Raw genomic sequence first — 20,824 nt, 5'->3', positions numbered from 1 at the left:
GGACATTATCCTGTTCATAGACTGGAGATATCAGCTGCTCAATGGCCTTCCTGCGGGTTTTATATTTGATGCTTTAGTTAAAGTAATCATTGCTGTACTTTATTATTTTCCTTTTTCTTCTACTTAAAAAGGAATTAAATGCATGATTGTTAATGTGGCATTGAAATTGAGTTGTTAATCATATGAAAGTCAGGAAAATTGAAGTTATGATTCCCAGAACAAGTATAACAAGGTCTCTTTGGTCATATGTGGTATTTTATGTTACTAAAATTTTATGCTTTAATATATATAATGCACAATGTTATGGAATTATGGTTCCCACAGCCCTCATAACTTTGAATTTTTTAAGTTTCATGCAATTAAAATTTCAAACTCAGTGTTGCTGTAGTATCGTTTGTTGAATTACTAGTCTTCATCCTCATAATATATTTGAGGTTAAGAGACTTATTAAATAACATTTTGAGATATTTTATGTTAAAAATTCTTGAAATTTTTATGCTTATATTTAGACATTTCAGAAACAATGTTTAATGGAAAACGTTAAGGTTTCAAAAAGTTTAATAGATTTTTTTTATTTTTATTTATTTATTTTTTTAACATTAGTTTTGGATGATGAAGATAGCAACAATATTACAGTAGGTTCACTTGTCACTGTTCTGGTCACGCTGACGAGACAGACCATGGCAGTAAGTATGTTCTGTTCTTTTGGGGTAACTGCAGTTGTATGTTAATAAACAAGCATCTCTTCTTTGAGAGCTAGTCTAGTGTTTTGTAAATGTAAAGATAAAATCAAGATTTTTGGATCAAGCACTTCTGCTCTTGATTCTCTCTTATTTCCAGTTTCTGAATGAGAAACAGTTTCCATGGGGTTACATCACAGTTCCATCTGACCCGTTGCAATTGTGTAGGGAACAGTATAAGGATAAGGATATGGCAAGTGATATTGCCCTGACATTTATAAATAGTAGAGAAAGAGACATTCAGAAACTAGAATAGAACTAGAATAAATTATTCACTGAAGTCCTTAGAATAGTGCTCGCAACTAATTTAATTTGTTGTGAGCTTATAAGGAGGCAAAGCCATTGAATTTGGACGCTTGCAGGAAAAAGTCCAGCAGAATGCAGAATATGTGTCACATGGTGTGAAGGAGGTACACGTGTGCTATATGAAGCAAGTAACCTGTTTGCTGAATGAGTAGCAACATGGCATAACCAAAATCATGCTGTGTCGTAATAGTTAAATATCTGACTTGTGCGTCTTTTCAGCTTAAAAGGTAGTAGTAACTTTCTTTGGACCAGAAACTTAATACGCAGAAACTATTAGGTAAAAGCTCATTTAAAGCCTGCGGTATAAATTATTACATTGGTACTGTTCAGATCATTGTAAAGGTAAACAGGAAGCCTGAATTATGCCTCAGGGGGAGGGCACATAAGCATGAGACTACTGCTTGGGGGTCTGACTCCACATTGAAGCCAGTTCAGCTGAGAGCAGTTTGTGTGCAACTACCATGTGTTCGCGTAGTGGGATTTCAGCATGTGCGATTGCTGTGGGAGCTCTGGCTGCAGGAGGGAGCAAGTAAAAGCTTTGTGATACACTGTACTGGACCTTAAACATGAACAGTTCTGAAAATTGTGAGCAGATTGAACTGTACTTAGAAATTAGTTAAAAGGTCTAACAGTATATAGAAAGCTTATTTAAGGTACTTTCTTTAGTGAACTCTTATTAGGCAGTTTGTCATTGATATTCATGATACAAAAACTACAGCTTGCCTTTTATATGATTTTTGTGTGTGTGTGTGTGTGTGTGTTGGTGTTCCATGTTTGTCATCCTTACAGAGAGCTTTATCTGACAGAATCTTTATGCCGTGCAATACGTGTAGATGGAAGAGCACATCAAAAATTTTCATTTGTACAGAAATGATCTTGTCTGCAGAATGCTAACATTGTGTTTTGTCTTAATGTTAAATATTTCTAGCTTGATTTGTTGTCCTAGATCCTGCGTAGCTGTGCAGCTGTTGAAGTTTTTAATGTTCTTGTAACTGGAGCAGATTTTGTGTTTTACTACCTCTCACTTTTGTGATACAGAATCTGTGTGCTATAAAGCAGGTAGATTTTTTGGAAGAGGACAGCTTGTCATTACCAAGTGTCATTTTAATGCTAGTGATGGAAAAATCCTAGACCAAATGCTTGAAAACAGTATTTAATATTGATCTGTTAATCCCTTTTTGTTTGTCTTTGAGGAAGAAAAAAATACCTTAATGAATAAAACCTTCCGACCTGATGTATATTTTATATACACTTATATTTTTATAGTTAGTTTGCTCTTTTGGTATAGAGAGACATTATTAATTTTCACATCTTTCTCTAATCAGGAAGTGTTTGAAAAGGAACAGTCTATATGTGCAGCAGAAGAGCAACCAGCAGAAGATGGGGTAAGTTAAGAATTAATGTTCCTCTAGCCTGAAACAAAGGTCTCTTCTTTAGCTAGAAGTTGTTAATTGTGTGCTTCTCAAACTTTTTTTTTTTTTTCAGAAATATATACTAAGTGTCTCTTGAACTCTTTAACTTTGGTTCTCAGCTTAAAATGTTTAAAGTGTAGCGAAAATGTCTGCAATTTAATGAACAGACTAAATATCTTAAACACTACTTTCTTACAGCAAGGAGACCTCAACAAAATTAAGAGCAAAGGATGGCAGCAAAAGAATAAAGGAACCAAGAAAGCTTCAAAATCAAAGAAAAAGAAACCATTGAAGAAAAAACCTCTGCCACCTTCCTTGCAGCCACCAAAACAGCTGAAGCAAAAACAAGCTAATGGGGTAGCTCATAGCTTCATTGATTATTTTATAATTTTATGTGCAGCCTACCACTTCTAATCTGATGATTTTTGTATCTGTTTTGCGTTTCATTCTACACCTGTACTGACTACAGAAACCTTCTGTAAAGCATATCTCCTAAAATAGCTTGCTGGTTTGTTTGTTTTTAACTTATAATTACCAAATAAATTACTGTGGAACCACCTCGGTAGTGTTTCTAGTGGCCCATTAAAAGTTGTGCCTAACTAATTTAGGAGTTTGGCTTCATCATCCCTGTTTATTAGTTCTTGTTATACTGTCTTCTGGTAGCTGAATTTTTGTATACCTGGTCTTTCTCCTCTAAGAGTAAAAGCTGAAGTGAGATGAGATTTTCTTTTGGTAAGTTAAGCAACTTTAATATCTTCTGGCTGCCACTGTGTGGTGTTTTTCTCCATTACATGAGCCATGTTGTAGGTACTTTCTTATGTCCTCTCTAACTTCTGTATGACTTGTTTGCAACGTGGCCCAAGAATCAAATACTGCTTTATCCTATTTGTGTTGCGGATGCCACATAGAGAAGGAAAATTGCTTCCCTGCTCCTCTTAGGATGTGAGGTGAAAAGGATGAATTTTCATCATAGACACACTGTGGCACAGGAAGTATGTAGATCAAAATAGGAAACGAGCCCTTCAGACAGGTGCTATGAATGCTGCACACTACAATGATGCAGACAAACTTAAGTTAGAGTTGCTTTTTTTTCCCTCCTCCCCACTAGGAAGTAGTTGTGAAGGAAGAAGAAGAAGAAATTTCTGATAAAGGAAGTGAATCTGAAGAAGAAGAAACAAACAGGGACTCTCAAAGTGAAAAAGATGATGGAAGTGACAGAGACTCTGACAGAGAACAAGATGAGAAACAAAACAAAGATGATGAAGCTGTAAGCCTTACTTTTTGTTGAAGGGTAATATTGCCTCTGGGGTTGAGAGAAAAGGCATTTTCATTTTCTAGCTCCCCTCAGGCTGAGCAACGCTAAGATGAAGGAATAATATCAGTTCTCCAGAGATTTTTTTCAGGCCTCGTTCTGGCGTAAGAGCACTGTCATTACAAGTCGTCTTTAGAGAGAGCAGCAAAGGGTCTTTGCAGAATAGACAGAAACCTTAAACATTACAGGAGAAAAATAGCTTAACTTCAGGGAAAGATTGTAGTTTTTCTTTCATCTTAATTGGATTTCTAACTGCTGTGGATGTTGTGAGATTGGCCCAAAGCTTCTCTTTGAACTTTACGTTTTTTACATGCAGTAGTTGTTGCACGTTGTAGAATGCATACTATAAGCATGCAATATTTGAATGAGATTGTACGTGTGCTTAATATTTAAAAAAAAAAAATTTACTGTTTGTTATTATTAGATCAGTCATTAGAAACTGTGGATGTAAAGGTAATTGAGAACGAGGCAGTGTGGTGGTAGATGGTTTCTGCGCTAAAGGTCTTACAGTGGAAGACTTAAGAGATAGCTGGCTGGAAGCCCAACACAGTGAGAATGAGCTTCTAAAGGCAAAATGATCATTAAGTTTGTAATCAGGGCTACTGTAGGTTAGCTAGTGTTTTGTAAGCAGTGCTGTAGGAGTGAATTTTGAAGAAGAATGCCCAAGTCCTGCAGATCTCTCTTGTATATCTGCGTGACTGGTCTGTTGGTTTATTGCTGCTTGACTTTTGCTTTTAATAATACTTTAATGGGTTTTCCTTTTTGTTTTATGGTATGTAGCTTAGTGCAAGGGTTTTTTTATACCTTTTTAATCGACTAAAATTTCTTTTTTTATGCCACAGATAGCCAGGGCACAGTAACTCTTTAAATTTTTGTCCTTGACAGGAGTGGCAAGAATTACAGCAAAGTATACAGAGAAAGGAGCGAGCTCTTCTTGAAACCAAATCAAAGATAACACATCCTGTTTACAGTCTTTTTTTTCCTGAGGTCAGTAATAGAAAACATTATGGTTGCGAAACGTGAGAATTTATTTACCAAAAATAACAACTTTGTATGTATTGTTACTGCAAATACTGTGCTTTTTAGTTAAGTCTTATTTATATGTGGAAAAAAGCTAATCTTAAAAAAAGAAAAAAACTAATTTCTCAAATCCCATAAAGTTCCTTCAGTTAGCTTTCCCATATCATTCTAACTTATCCTTCCTTCTCTCCAGTTCCCAAGAACTTGCAGACTTTTATTGTTTACAATTTAAGGGTTTGTTTGACAGCAACAACACTAAAGTTTTCTTCTGCCAAGCTACTGCATATACATGAATTCAAAATGAAGCCTTAAAATCCTTGTCTTCCTTTTTGTGCTATGGAACGTGAAAGCACAGTGGTGGCTCTAATAGAGTTAAGGTTGGGACATTACTTACTCTTGATCTAACTGCGAGAGGCTGTGAGAGGGGGATGTCCTGACCCTCCTTCTGTCAACAGTAAGGACGGGAGGGTTTTGGTGTCAGTTGGATCAGCAGCTCGGTTTGACTTGCTGCTTGTCTTCTAGTCTCAACACATCAACGTTGTGGCAGCACAGGCATACAGCTGTGGCATGCTGAGAGGCTTTTCAAAGCTGCCTCTTTCCAACACAGTGTAGACTGGCAATGGCATAAGCCAGTCATGGAACAATCTTTGCTATAGGGCGTAAAAAATACAAGATTGTGTGTAGGTGGGTGTCATAGAAAGCAGAAGGGGATGTATGTGAGAGTGGTGGCTCAGTACAGTAGGTAGGCTGAGGTGTCTTTACTGCAGCCTTTGGTGTTGAAGTTACATCAGTTGTTATTTATATAAACTGCTAACCAATTAATAGGTGTCTGAAAATCCATTGCAGCAATAAAACCTTTTTAAAAGTTGAGTTTTTCAAAGCATAGGTTTTGTGTTCCGAGCAGATGAGATAGGGAGCAACCTGGGAGACACCAGGTTGGAACCGGGATGAAGGAGTATTTGGCTACAATTTCCTTCCAAGCCATTGGTTTGGAGGGTTCCCTTCCCTGCTATCTGACTGGGGAAAGAATCTAGGATCTCTTCTCCCTCATGCTGCTTCCAATAGCAGGGAAGGGATTGTGCTTCCTCTTCTGATTTTTAAAGGGACAACTGAAAGGGGGAAGAACAGGCCGGGGGGAGGAGGGGAAGATTCTGTAACTCTTTGGTCCATCTCTTCACTCTGCAACGCTCTTTAAGCCATACAGGATGTAGACTTATTGCACGTGCAAAACATATCCCGTTGACACGATGTTTGGTCATACTGTTCCTGCTGTTTTTACTCTGTTCTGCCATCATTAGAAAGCAAAGTGTGTGAGGCAAGACTGTTTAGAACCTGTACAGAGGTGAGGATGTAATGGCAAGGTTAGGGTTGGTTTGACCAACATGCATGTCTTTTGTGATTTCTCCTTGATCTAAGGAGCCAGACAACATATACGTGAAACTGCCTTCCAGAAGGCTTTAGCCAAAAATTGTGCTGCCTTGTGACATGGAGGTTTCTAACAGCTGATCTTAATGCCATATTTTCCTGATGTTTAGTTAGGGTACCCTCTCATCTCTCAACACAACTTCTGGCAGCGCACCAGCCTAAGAGCAAAAGGTGTACTAGCATTCTGCTCTTCTAGATACCTGAGATCACGTAACATGTTCAGCAGAGCCTAACACCACCTTGCTGCAAAGACAGCTGGCTTAGGTCAGCAGTATAAACTTGGACAGTGAGTATGTATTGTGCCCATTGCAACAGAGGTGCTAACTACTAATATCTGTTCTGCTGCACTGAGGAATCCTTCACAGATTTTGCTTACACTTAGCCTGTACGAAGCTTAAACGTCAGCTGTGTATAACTAAGCTGCTAATGGATTTTGTGACAAAACCTAAATATAGTGTTATGAGTAAAAAAACCGAGACTGAACTGAATGTTTGAACTTGAAATATATATGTATATTATCTCATAATAGTGTGGTTTTAAACTTTACAACCTCTCATCATTGATTTCCTAAAAGTTGAATGCAGCTGTACTTAATACTGTAGCTGCAGCTGGAGCATATTCAGGTACAGCTGATTTGCAACATCTGAAGAACAAATGCCATAGTGCTGGGCCAGGGGGTAGATCATCTGTGGTTTATAGTATTACCTGTATTGTGGTCTTTGCCTGTTCAGAGATGCAGTGTTAAGGATGAAGTGCTGTAGTTGTATGAATTTCTGTACTTCCAGAACTTACAGATGTTTGAGCTGAACCTACTATACTGGTCCCCAGGAGACAGCCCTGACGCTGCTTCGTCTAAGTTTCTGGGCGGTTGATTACTCTGCCAATGATGCATCTTTAGTTTATGCATGTTCCTAAATAATTATCTTCTACTCCCACATCCATAGATGCAGAAACTGCACAGATTGTAGTTTTGACATTTTTAGGTAGAAACTGGCCCTAGTATTCCAACTTAACGAATATACTCGTTCCCTAGCATGCCAAAGCCTGCACCCATCTGTTAAAGGGCATATTGCCCTGTTAGCTTGCCAGATTCTCACAGACGTGAACTTTAAATTCCACCCAATGAGAGAGGGAAAAATGACACTCCTGCATAGTTGTTCTGTTTTTAAAAAAAAAAAAAAAAAGAAAAAGAAAAAAGAAAAAAAGGTAACTTGCGGTCAGAAGCTTTACTTGCAAGGAGTTTTCCCTTTAGATTCCTTTGGGCATTAGATCAATGAATTTTTTTTTCCCCCCCTCCACCCTCTGCTGTTATTTTTAAGTTGTGAAAATCCAGTAGACAGTTCTGATATTTGGTCAGGAAAAAAATGTGCATTGTCATTGAGAGGTGGAAACGTACGTGGTGTATAATAAGTCAGTGTGGTATTTTAATCATATGAAAAAAATATATTACTGTAAATGCAGATCCTTTTTACTAGGGCCAGAGTCCTCATAGGCCCAAAATGGCAAGTAGCCATTTCTGTAACAGATCTAGCTTCTGTAGTCATTATTCATCTGTACTATTTATACTGTTTGTCTCTCTATTCCTAGAGTCCCCTTGTCTAAGAAATAAACATTTTCTACGGCATTGGGTTCTTCTGTACTACAGCTGTCAAGCAGATGGGCAATTTAACTGTTGAAACTTACAGTTAAAGTAACTTGTGCCTTGTAATCACATGGGACAGTTAATCATAAATAAAATCATTTAGAGCAGTTGCAAAAAGGCCTTCCTTACAGTCTTACAAATTCTGGTCGTAAAGAGTTTATGAATACTTTCCTGTCCTGTTCTTGGTGCCTCATATTCTAAACACATGAAGGATTGTGATGCAGTTGCTTTTGCTTCCATGAACTGTAAAATGGGGCATGAACATATTGAGTTAATATGCACCCCTCTGCTCTGGGACTCATCCAACAAGAATGGGGCTCATCAGGGTGTTACGGTTGCTAGTGTGAGAGTCTTGCTCTTGTAAGTCAGTAGCTTACCAGCTGAATATTTCAGTGAGATGATAGTTCTTACTAGCATAACAAATAGCTACTTTCAAGGAAAAAGAGTCGATTTAGCTTTTGTAATATTTTACCTGCATTATTTAAATTTCAGGTTCCAAATCCTGGCTTCTGAAGTGTTCTGAAATTTTTGAATTTTTAACTACTTCAGTAGAGACCAGTTCTTCAAGTTGTATGCGTTAACAGCATTTGCTTCTCACCTGCAGAATTTGGAAGGGGTGCAGCATTGTTACTAAAGATCAAAAGCCTGTGCCCTTTCAGTCAGTATACTGAATCACTGCTTCTGATACTATCAGAAAAAGATTGTCACCGTCACACTAAAAACAACCACCTGATTGCGGCTGGTAGAAACATATACAAATTGACCTGGTTTAGAGCTTAACTTATAATTGTCGGAAGATGCTGTCTTTAGGGCTCCAGTTTGTCATAAACTTGATCAGTTACCAGACTGTCAGGGGAAGGTAAAGCTTGTTTTGGAACAGGTCAGTGATCTAACATTTGGGTTGTCTAAAACATGTAGTGTTTTATTCCCTTTTTTCCCAGAAGGATAAGATTACACTCTTTTGACTATTAGCTAGATACCAGTGTATAGTACTTCGTGAATATAAGTCTCTGCCTTTTCTTTTCCTCATGTTTCGTTTTCACCTTCCTGGTAGCATACGCTGTTCTGACTTCCTTTACGAAAAGGCTTAGATGGAGGAATGGAAACTTGATTTACAATACCAAACTTGATTTACAATACCAAACCAAATACAATAGGAGGTTTCTTGGTTTTGTTAAAGCAATGTTGTTGTTTGCCCAAGATGTGTACTAGAGTTAATCAAAAAGGAGTAGTGATTAAATGAAAAGCAGTTGATGCTCTCATTTGAAGAGCTGCAATCTTTTCTCATTTGAGAATGATTGTGTCTCTGCTGCTGAACTGCAACACAATTTTAAAAATCTTGACTCCAATTCCAGGGTATATTAGCATTCTTGTGCAATGTTTCTCTGTCTTTCATGCAGAACTGCGCTCCTCACATAATTTCACTTTTTTTTTTTTTTTTTAAAGGAACTCTACTTTAGTACCTTCAGTGGCAAAATGTGGCCATGAGACCCGTAGTAGTTTTAAAACTGTGTGTAATAGGCAGAAGTATCCTTTACAGTACTGATACCAATACTCTCTATACTTTGTACTTTTTGGAAGTGAAACCTTGATTTTCCCAAATTCCAACTTTCAGTAGTTTCCCCTTTTTTCATATGTCTGAAAAAGATTGTTTTATTGGGAAGGGTACTTGAACTGTCTGTAGGCATGTCTTGCTTTATATACTGACTGTTTCATCTTTGCTGGGTTTCTGAGGACCTAAGGTATTTTTGTGTGGAGTGGGTGTTGCTTGTTGCTTTTGCATGAAGTTGTTTGTTACACCCCAGTGGACACAGTTCTTCAGAATGGCTCCATATCTCAGACGATAACTAAGTCTGAAAATGCAGAATGAAACCTTTGGAGATCCACAATTACTTATAACTTGTTTCCTTTGTGTGTGTGGTATGTACCCTTTATTGTATTCATACATCATGAAGAGTTTAAAAACAAACAAAACAAAAAAACCAACTCCTGTGTATATGCATTGCAAGGACCAGTGAATCATACCTGCCTGTTACGAAATGATGCTTCTAAAATCTGTAAGACTTTAATATTCCTTTTTTTTTTTTTTTTTTTTTTTAATAAAAGGAAAAACAAGAATGGTGGTGGCTATATATTGCAGATCGGAAGGAGCAGATGCTAATATGTATGCCATATCATGTTTGTACACTGAAAGACAAAGAAGAGGTAACGTATTCAATTTTCTTCTTAGATATTACAGAACTGTACAGAAGGGTCTTATATTATGCAAGCACATTTAATTTATTTCAATTTTAATTTTTTCATACTTTTGAGATAGGAGACAAATTTCTCTCCTGTGATAGAAGTGCACAAGAAACTTGAATAATATGAAACTGTGAAACTTGGTAATGGAGAAAATAAGTTAAGAAAGCTTTCAGCTTTTTTTTACAGTATATGAGGCTAGTCTGTCTTTCCTGATGTCGAGAACTGATGAAAACCAGCGTTCATAGAAACGGATCGTTCTTAGAAAATATTGTTCAAATGCATGGTAAATTTTAAGTGCTTTTTTTCTGTAAAACAAATTCATTAGTCTTGGGTCATACAAACCTTTCTGAGGCTGTAAGCTTTTGCTGTGTTTTCACTGCTTTCTTAAAACTGGAGATTTAATGTCTTTTGTTCTTTCAAAATAGATTTTATGTTCCATTTCAAATAACAGTAGAGTTCAGCTAATACTTCAACAGACTGAGTATTTTAACCTGTTTAGAGCTTTTGAGCTTTAGCAAGCCCACAACAGAGTGAAATTATGTGGTTAAAATCTAGAGGTGCTTTGGTTTAATTCAGAGGAAAAAATGTGACTCTGATTCTTCTTTCACTGAAGACACTGCAGATAGGTATTCTACGTCTTTTCTGCAGATGTTTTGCTATGTAGTGATTTTCAGATAAATGTCAGTTGTAAGAAACTTAAACTGTTTAAGAAAAAAAATAATACTCTGTAGTAGTATTTATTGCCTATTCAGAGTACTGTAGTCAGTTACTTGTTTTAATATGCTACCTGAAAGGTTGCTCTAGTAAGGACTCACGGAGTGAATTCTCTTTTGTAGGTAGAGCTGAAATTCCCAGCACCGGGCAAGCCTGGAAACTATCAGTACACGGTTTATTTAAGATCAGATTCATACATGGGTTTGGACCAGATTAAACCATTGAAGGTAAGGCTTACCTGCATTATATACCTATATTACATATTATATTGCAGCTGACTTCATGTGGCTATTCAAATCCAAGACCTTTCTGTTACTTTAAGAAATCATGCTGTCCTAATTTTAAAAGTAGCAGCAAGCACCTCGTGATGGTGACTGCTAAGTGTGTTTTGCCTGATGCCAATAGTGGCAAATATATGCTGCATTAAATGAGGCTCAAGTATGTGATGTTTTCCAATGCATGCAGTTTTAATACATGTTTTCTCATATCTGTTCAGCTTCTGCAATATGATTTGCTCTAGGTTTTTATACCTTGAGTTCTGCCGTTCCGTTTCTGTCCTTAGTCTTAGATGCACACAGTTACGAGAGAACCTGACACGTCGTGTTTCTGGAAGCAGCTCTTCCTCCTTGCCAGCTGTCAATTTTGTGTGGTGGGTTGGGTTTTTTATTTGCTTGTTAATTGTCTCTGACTCTTCTTTCCCCCCTGCCCCCTTTCCTCCTTTTTACCCAATCAAAGCTGGAAGTTCATGAAGCAAAACCAGTGCCAGAAAATCATCCACAATGGGATACAGCAATAGAAGGTGATGAGGACCAGGAAGACAGTGAGGGCTTTGAAGACAGTTTTGAGGAGGAAGAGGAAGAGGAGGAGGATGATGATTAAACAATATTATTAATTGACTACAATACTTGCACACACTGCAAACTGTTGTTCTGACTGTGGAACTGTACAATAATCAAGAAACACAGTACAGAAGCTTGAGAAGGCTGAGTTTAATTTTTCTTTACCAATTATGAGTGCATTATGTAACTTCTCAGTGGAGGTCAAACAAATTTGTTGCCGTTGATACAACCTTGGAATATGCTTATGGCTCATTATAGCCTTCAAGTGCAGGATGGTGCATTTGTTTCAATTGAAAATAAAAGCTTTTTTATTATAAATGTCTGAAAGCGTGGGCTATGTATTGTCTGATCAGTTTAGGGTCCAATTAAAATAAAAGGTACTATTAGCTAGGAGCAAACGTTAAATCAGTTTTTCTGCATTAGGAATTTATTTTAGAAAACACTCTGGTATATTTGACGTTTCAAATTTCTGTTGATTGAAATAACATCTGCTCAAATTTCAAACTTGATTTGTTCTATGATGCTCATTTTGCTGTGATACTGCTCACATCGTTCATAGCTTTAAAATCTGTTTTACTTAACTTGATTATTATAAATTGTCATCATAACCTATTGCCACATTCCATGTGTTCTGGAGGGCTGCTTTTTTCAGGACTGTTGCCTTTTTGTGCCCAAGATTATCATGGAGATCACAAACTTTCTTAATTCTGTCATAAGATACTATTAATGGCTTAAAACATTTTTAAGCCTTTATTTCATCAGATCAGTAGAAGATCTGAGCTTTTTGATAAACTAGATGTCTGAGGGCAGTTTTGGGACCATGTATTACATAAGTTGGTGGCTTATGTGTCGTACCTTTCTAAAAGGTACGTGCTGAAAGCTGAAATAAGTTCTTAACACTGAATCTACCTGACACTATCAGAAAACGTTTTAAGGGTAAAATACAACATGCAAAGAGGGCATGTTTTGTGTCAATTTTGAATTCCCACCAATAAACTGGACAAAATTTGATGGATGTTTGCGTTTGTAATAGTGTGCATCTCTCTGGATTTTTTTTTTTTTTTTTTTTTTACCTCACTGTCCTACAGGGCCATAAACCAGACCATGATTCTATTATCCCTCCCCCTCTTTTTAAAAAAAAACAAAAAACAAAAAACCCCACTAATTAGAGAGAAGGGGATGAGGTTTGGGGAAGAGAGGATCATGGCTGTTAGTATCTTCGTATGACTTGACAAAAGCCATAGGCAGATTCTTCCTGTTCTCCCTCTCAATGAAACAAGTGAAGGTGTTTCTTTGTAAGCTGCGTTTCATCAACTCAGAAATGCATACGCATGTTCTTAAAGTAGGAGCAGGGGTATTTCTGTTTAGTATATATTGAACTATGAAAATGCAGTGCCATGAAACATGCGACAGATTGTCTTGCAGAGAAACTTCCATCCTATGAAAATTGCCCAAAGCTGGAATAGCTGCGCACTTATTTGTGACCTTGTTTATTAAAAAGGGATGTCACTTTAAATGCAGATTTACAATGATATATTCTTTGTAATTGCAATAGTTGTAAATAAAATTTGAAAATGTCCTAAATGTGATTATGGTATCTTTCAAAGTATTTCGGAAACACATATAATACAGGGAAAAACTTGTGTAAAGCACAAGCATTGTGTCAGGTGTTCAGCACTCAAGGATAAAGACTAGATTTAAATTAAATGGCTTTTATGCTTGCCACCTTTTAACTCCAATTTTTATTTGCAAAATACAATAAAGAATGAATTTTTTAAAAGTTACATTCTGAAGTCTTTCAAAAACTGAATATTACACTTGTGAGAAGAATACTTGAGGAAGGGTCTCACTATTATAAAGTGGGCAAAATGAATGCTAAACTTGAGTTAGTCTACCTGAGCAACACATAGTAAACTTCTGCAGTTATTAAAAGTTAGGTGATTATAGTTACGAGATAAAATTGATAATAAAAGCGTAAGGGGTAAGGAAGGTGAAGTGATCTGACTATTCTGGTTTTTAATTTTCACTATTAAAATTCAAGCTATATGCTTGCAAGGCTTAAATGTAGAGGAGGGTGTGAATCCATTAAAGTAATTTTAAAAAGTCAGGTATCTGGTTTGAACGCTGAAGTATTTTCTTCTTAAAGATGAAAGCTGACAGCTGGGATTACACTGAAAGTGCAAACCAACTATAACTGTGTTGTACTAACAAGCGCTAAATCTAATATTCCTTCAAATGCGTGAGTCTTCATTTTGTCAAGGGAACATAATAGAAGATACAAAGAAAGCAGTTGCAATGATATTGGACATCTTCACAATGTGAAGAAGGTATGCTGATACTTTCCTGTAAATATTGGCTATCGGTAGTTTTGGAAGTTACTGTGAGGATGTAAGACAGCTCTGAAATGGTGCTGAGGAGGTATTAAAAGCTTCAAGTAATTGAAAATATCTCAGATTGAAAATTTTTACAAATGTTACTACGTTATTGTCGTGTTAGTTGGTTTGTCACATGTGGGGTGGGTCTTATTTATACCCTGTGAATGTGGGTAGGCTTTTAAATAGAGTCTAGCATGCGTTCTGAAAGCAATTTAAGCTAATTATGTATATAACGATGCTTCCAATGGCAAACGAGCTGTATCTCTGTAAACGTGATTCCATCCTAACTAGAACTCTTGAATGAGAACTTGCAGTCTAGGTGAGACTTTAACAGGACCAAGAAGCATTTTACATTTGCTGTTGTACGTCTCTTGCTTTTGGGTAGGATTTTTAGGAATGAGTGCACGACATTTCATGCCCAGTTCTTCTGAAATTGTGGGCTAGCAACTGAAGACTAAAAAAAGCTGCAGAAATAGAATCTGCCCTCCTGCTGCACCCACTGTTCAACAGCGGCCGATGTGCGATCTTGAAACATCTGCTACTAGGATCATTTGTTAAGTGTAAATAGACTTACTTTTTGCATGCTCCTCGTGGTCTTCTGTTGTCCCTGACAGCAGGTATAGGTCCAGCTGGACTGTCCATACAGGCAGAGATGCTACAAACACCTCCCAGGCTTGCAGAAGGCATTTCTACAGGTATGTACTTGGACTTGGCTAGAATAAGGAGTGGGGGGTGATGCAGAGCAACTGGCCCTATTACTTCAGTTCCAAGTTACATTTTGAGATGGGACATGGTAACTTGCCTTTACCAAATGTAAGCGGTACGAATTAATTTAGTTTAGATCAATACTGCCAGTTGGAATACTGGATAAATCTGGAGAATACAAAGTGTAGGTGTAAAGAACAAATTATAATTGTGATTTGTTTCTGTGTTTGTTTCTGTGTAAAATGATTTAATCCCCTTCCTGTGCCCCTGTCCCCCAAATGCTGACAGTGGTCGGTTAATATTAAAGGAAGCTCCACACCACTTTCCAGGCTGCTGCACAGTCTAATCCCTCTCTAAATTGCAAACATCTTGGGGGTGGAAAAAACCCCTAAGCTATGCAGGAAGAAAAGGTATTTCTAAAAATTACTAAATGTAGTTCCTGCTCTTACTCCAGCAGGGGGAAGCAGGGGCATAAATTTCTTTAGGAAACACTGAGATTGTTCAAGAGGATATTTAGCACGCTTTTAGCTGTAAGTTTTGTTTTATTTTCCTTCTTTTTGGAGGTGGAAGGAGTAGATGAAGGTTTCTGTTATCTATTGGGTTTTTTTTTTTCTTGAATATACTTTGCTGGTACACGTTAAAGGGTATTTTCCTATCTCTTTGTCTGTGTATCTGTTTCTTTCCCCACCTCCTTGCTGGCTACTCATTAAATACTGCTGCAGGAAACCCATTTTAAGATTGAAATGACTGTAGGGTTATTTAAAAATAAAAACCTGACAGAGAAGGAAAGGTAGAGTTTAGTAGCTGGAATTGGGCTATCAAAGCATGCATTTGGGGACTTGAATGTTGTTCTGCATTAGTTTTTAGAAACTAATTCTAGTAAGGTGAACAACTTGCAGATATCTCCAATTCAGCTATATTTTAAGATCCGCAAAGGGAAATACATCAGGTGGTTGTACCATGAGAATACCTGAACCTCGAGGACCTGGTTTCTGATGAACGTGGAGTGTGGCAGTGGCCGCATCTTCAGCATGCTCTGGTCAGCTGAGCTGTAAACTGAGCAAAGACACTCAGTTATGCTCAGTTTATTTTTAAAATGTCCCTGGAAGCTATTGTCTTTAAAATCTGCGCAGACTATGGCTTTCCCTTTTCTTAAGAGTTGTCAGAAGACTTGACAAACTACTTGAGTGCTGTATTAGACGCTGAGCATGTGCTTAAATGCATTTCTAGGTATTAAGTTAAGCATGCGCTTTATTGGCTGTGGTATGTTAGGACCTTAGCAAGTCAGGGGAACAAACAGAAGTAGTGTATGAGGTAACTTTGGGGGACTTGTGTTCAGTATTGAACTCAAGACAGGATATCAGTTTTGCACATGCTTCACATCTGTGCGACATTTTTCACGGCTTGCACTTGATTTCTCTCATGTCAATGTGTAAACTTGTTTTAAGCTATAACTTGAGCCGATACAGACACTGTTTTGTTGGTAGAAGTAATTTTCTGCCAAAGTCTTTGTCACTCAGATAAATATTTGAGAGTGGAACTCTCTTCAGAAATGAAACTTAAAATACATTGCCGTTAATAGACTTTAAAGCTAATGATAATGCGCTTATCATAAACTATATACACTGTATTTAGTTAGAATTTAATTTCAAATTTATTGAATTGGGAAGCATTTTCAACTTTTTACTGTGTATAACCCTGCTGCGTGGACCACCTTGAGCATTTTTTTTAAACTCCTTCACCTTTACTTTAAAAAAGCACGAGCACTTTCCTATGCAAGCAAGGTAAGCTAGCTGCATAGGACAAAGCTGGAGACATTCGTGTGTCGTGGGGGAACAAATGCGTAAGATACAGTTGCAGGATCAGATTCCTAGATTGAGTTAGAACTATTATTTTGGTAATAGTAAAAAAAAGCTGGCATTTTATTTTCAGCCCAAAGGATGAATATACCCCACAAAGCAAAGGCTTTCAGGGTTTTTTTTTTTTTTTTTTGCTATGATTGCAGTTAGGGACTAGGATGAAACTGAAATATGTTGGGTGAAGGGTTCCAGTTTTGATGGCCATGAGGACTGGCGTTGGGAACCCTGCACTGGAGCTTTGTTGAAGGCAGACAAAGCAGAGTACTCGTGTCATGGTGGGCTAGTGCGCATGGACTTGTAAGATTTAGACCCTCAAAATACTTTTGTTTTTCCCCTACTAGGGAAGAAATAAGGGTTTATTCAGTATGTCTTACTACCCTGTCAGATTTTGGTGTTGCTGAACCTTAGTGGATATACTTGCCTTCAGACTTAACTGGGGCAAATTCGCCCATGACAGGTCGGCTATTCCTGTAAAATCCCCACTGGATTTCCCCCGTTGGGAATTTGGCTTCCAGGCTGTGCTTGGTGTGTGCAGTCCCTCCACGGGATCGCCCCGAGGAGGGGCAAATAGCTGCTCTACTCTGCTGCAGGCCTGACAGCACCGCACATGGGAACCACCTTTAAACGAACTACTGGTAAGTAGGCTTTGCCGAAATCTGAACAGGATCCAAAAATGTCCTGGTTTAAAAGTGCTTGTTCCTGTAGTCTTGAGTCAGTGCTGTTAGCTTTTGTATGTTTACCGGCTTTTGAGTGCTTGGAGGAGGAATGTTTGATGTTCTGTTGTCGTTAAAAACGAAGCAGTGTAATATCTTTCTAATCAAATGATTTAACCATAAACCGAGTGGGGAACAGGTCTGTACAGACCTCATCTGCTGTTTCATGCTCTCATTGGAGACCATTTCCAGGAATCCTAAATTATGCCGGAGCCATGGGCTGCCTTTATTTTTCATTTTAGCTCAGCAGAGAAACGTGGAGGAGAGCAGGGCAGGTACTTGGCAGGGAAATCCCAAACCAAGGGCAGCCCGGCTGTCCTCCGGGGCATTCCCGATTTCCGCGTGGGTCAAACGAGGCATGCCTCGGCGTTACTTCCGCCTTTGCCTGAGCATGAGCGTTAGGTGTTCCAAAGACCAGGCTAGTGGGAGGCTGCGTTTGACTTAATGTGTCTGAAAATTATGTATAATCCTCACTATGAAAGGTTTTCCTGGTTTTCAGGCATGGTTTTCTGTCACTGGTGGTGTTCATGCATGTACCACAGATACAGTACATGGTATTTAATAGTCATTATGCTTTAATCCACCCTAGTCTCTCTGACAGATACACGCAGCAAATGTACACAGGGATCAAAATGGGATAATATTCACTGATAACGCCAGCCTGTTGCTTTCCACAGCTGGGAAATGGGATAGCAGTGACAAAGGGGACGCTTCCTTGGCATTTCCAAGCATCTCCGCCGATATCCCGGATTTATTTGGGTACCATCCTGCCATCAAGGAGCCCCTTCAGGAGGGTAAGAGGTGTGGAAGGCCAGCAACACACGGCTCGTTGGGCGTTCTGTTTTTATCTTCGCAGCGCTCAATCATTTGCCTGTATCTAGTTCCCAGCTATGGAATTTGTGCTTTCTAATGTATGCACATGCAGTAAATTAAGCTCGAGCTGAATGGGCAGTTTACTTAGAGCTGAAGCTCCATTAATTACTATGTGTAAATCACATTAGATGAGATTAGGTTATAATGGCTGTAAAATACACACTGCCCACGACAGGGTGGCAGGGTTTGGGGGCCCCAGTGACAATCATTTCAGTTGTTTGAAAGGAAAATATGAAATGTGATGGTTCTGGCTTCATTTTACACTGTGGTTGTGGCCTGCCTGAGTCGCAGAGCTGTGCACGTCCCCCTGAATAAATTCGGATGAGCGAGGTGCCTGGTGTTGTCTTGCTTCTGCGTACCAGCATGGGCCGAGGCTGCCTGTCGCTGCGCCCCTGCCATGGGGCAATTTGGGCAATCTCCTTTACCCTCAGTACCTTCTCTTTAAACACTATGTGACAGAAACGACTGCTAGGCATAGGTATTTCTCTTTGCTGTTAAGTTCCTTACATAAGGCTTCATCTTGGCTGGATCTTTTTATGGTTCCCTCCTGATGCAGATTTGTTAGGTGCATTTGATATTTTTTCCTTCTTTTTTTGCAATATGGGCTGAACAGTTCATGCAGATGATAAGCTGCCCCATTACAGTTTATGTTCAAAAACTGACATTTAAGATATAGTATGTATGCTGAATGCTACTGGTGATTTAAAATACAGGTATTTCTATATGCAGGCTGCTCGTATCTTGGGAAAAACTTCCCCGGGCAGGCTGCAGGACAAGTGGTGCAGCAGCAGCATTTTGGGAGCAGTGAGACAATGCAAACCTTGAAAGCCAGAGAGGGTGGGATGGTGGGAAGAGCAACATGAAGGCAGAGACCACCGTGGTTATTGGCTCTACAGGACTGATGGGATTAAAAGAGAAATAACCGAGCTGAAAGCAACTTATTTTGTCTAATCCGTTCCCTCCTTGTCTCCAGGCAGTGTCAACTCCTAAACCAGCCCTGATCAGGGCATCTCTAACCTTTTTCTCCAAAGTGGCTTTCGTGGAGATGCCTTGGGTCGTCCCAGTTAGACGTCACGAGCACCCCCATGCCCAGCCCGCCGCTACAGCTCAGAGCTCACTGCCCATGTGGTGCCCAAGGAGCGCTGCCCAACCTCAGCCACTTCCACGCTTGTTGGTGAAAGCCAATTAAAGCGCAAAATAGAGCTATATTGTTGCAAACCCTAACATCGCTTCCAGGGGAAGCGTGGCCGCCTTGGTGAGACGTGAGCTGGAAAGATAGTGATCAATCAGTCTGGTGCTTTGAATCTTTTGGTAAGTGCAAAGTGTTAAATATTACAAGAGCGCCCACATGGAGGCTGACGCTGGCTTTTGTAATCCCGGTCTCGGTAAATTTGAAGTTGCAGGCTACACAAAAATAAAATGATTCAGCCTGCTGGCTGCAGGCCAGGCTTTTGGTATGCACATCATGACAACCAAAGAAAATGATGGAAGTCTCAAAATACTAGGAGAAGGAACATATAAGGAAATCCCTAATATCTAATCTTTTATTGGAAAAATAACACCACTAGAATAAGATTAGTTTTATTATAATCACAATTTCTGAAGCATAACTTGTGAGCAATTAATCAAGAAGGTTAGGTAACTATGGCAAGGTATATTTTGTTTTATTTTTTTCTTTTTTTTTTCCTTGGCGGCAGCTATCCCACAGCCAGAAAGAAAATTCGCTCCGTCTTTAGCACTGAGCACAGGCCACTTGCAAAGTTTAAACCTCCTTTGCTGAGTTAAGTTAATTTCTTGCCTGTGACAGCAAGTGACAAGTCTTGTCAGAGTTGCGTGTAGATTAAGGACGATAGAGCCATTCTTGCAATTCCTAATTTCATGCAATTGGAGTGCTTTGGGTCTATACTATGCTAGAATCAGTACTACCCAGCATCACCAATAAAATAAAACGCAGATGTAGATCATCCTCAGAAGATAACCGAATGATAAAATGAGGACTTTAATATATTTCTGATCTCTGATAGTATTTTTTTTTTAATACAAATGTTATATGGCTAGGAAATGTTTGTTTTGTCAGCTTGACAGATGTGTTTGCAGGTACTGTACCTGCCCGGGGTGGCTGAGCATTTGCATTTAATTCCAGTCCCAGGACAATCCTTCTGTCCCCAAGCTGTGCTCACAAACACCACATCAATCTGCAGCCTGCAAGGTGGCTCCTTGCCCTTTTTTTACAGTGATGACTGATTTCCATGAAGTGTTTGGGGAGAGGAGTCTGCATATCGGTTCCGGTTTTAGGATATCCATGAATTGCCCTATGCAGGAACTAATCTTTAGTACCAGTGTTGCATTTGATACTTTTAAACGCTGAAAGAGGAAGGAATCCCACCCCACGTACACATCCTTCAGGTTTTTCTGAAGTGGAGAACTGCATTTAGGTACCTATATCCATATTTATCACCTAAGTACTCTCTCTCTTTAGGGTTTTCTCTGTTTTTCCTTTTTTCCCATCAGTAGTTTTGTCTGGAAATGTTTTGAGTGGAATTCAAGGTTTTTCTTCACCTCTCTTTGGTTTCTAGACATCCAAAAGCCCAGGCAGAGCTCTGCCCCGAGCAGCTGTAACCTTAGGCATTGTGCTACTTGTACAG

General features: G+C 38.7%; 1 protein-coding gene across 1 annotated transcript in view; it reads left to right on the top strand.

Moving 5' to 3' along the window:
- The window catches only part of SEC63 (SEC63 homolog, protein translocation regulator), a 61,034-nt gene extending 49,062 nt beyond the window's left edge, over nt 1-11,972 (top strand). Inside the window, exons 14-21 of the mRNA XM_068937966.1 lie at nt 604-686; nt 2,372-2,431; nt 2,657-2,815; nt 3,567-3,725; nt 4,656-4,757; nt 9,964-10,062; nt 10,938-11,042; nt 11,551-11,972. Coding sequence (XP_068794067.1) covers nt 604-686; nt 2,372-2,431; nt 2,657-2,815; nt 3,567-3,725; nt 4,656-4,757; nt 9,964-10,062; nt 10,938-11,042; nt 11,551-11,694 — 911 coding nt within the window. The 3' untranslated portion in view covers nt 11,695-11,972. The remainder of the gene's footprint in view (nt 1-603; nt 687-2,371; nt 2,432-2,656; nt 2,816-3,566; nt 3,726-4,655; nt 4,758-9,963; nt 10,063-10,937; nt 11,043-11,550) is intronic.
- Nucleotides 11,973-20,824: the final 8,852 nt, after the last annotated feature.

Source organism: Struthio camelus, chromosome 3 (assembly GCF_040807025.1).
Source record: "Struthio camelus isolate bStrCam1 chromosome 3, bStrCam1.hap1, whole genome shotgun sequence".
Classification (NCBI taxonomy): Eukaryota; Metazoa; Chordata; class Aves; order Struthioniformes; family Struthionidae; genus Struthio; species Struthio camelus.
This window is presented reverse-complemented; position numbering and strand designations above follow the sequence as displayed.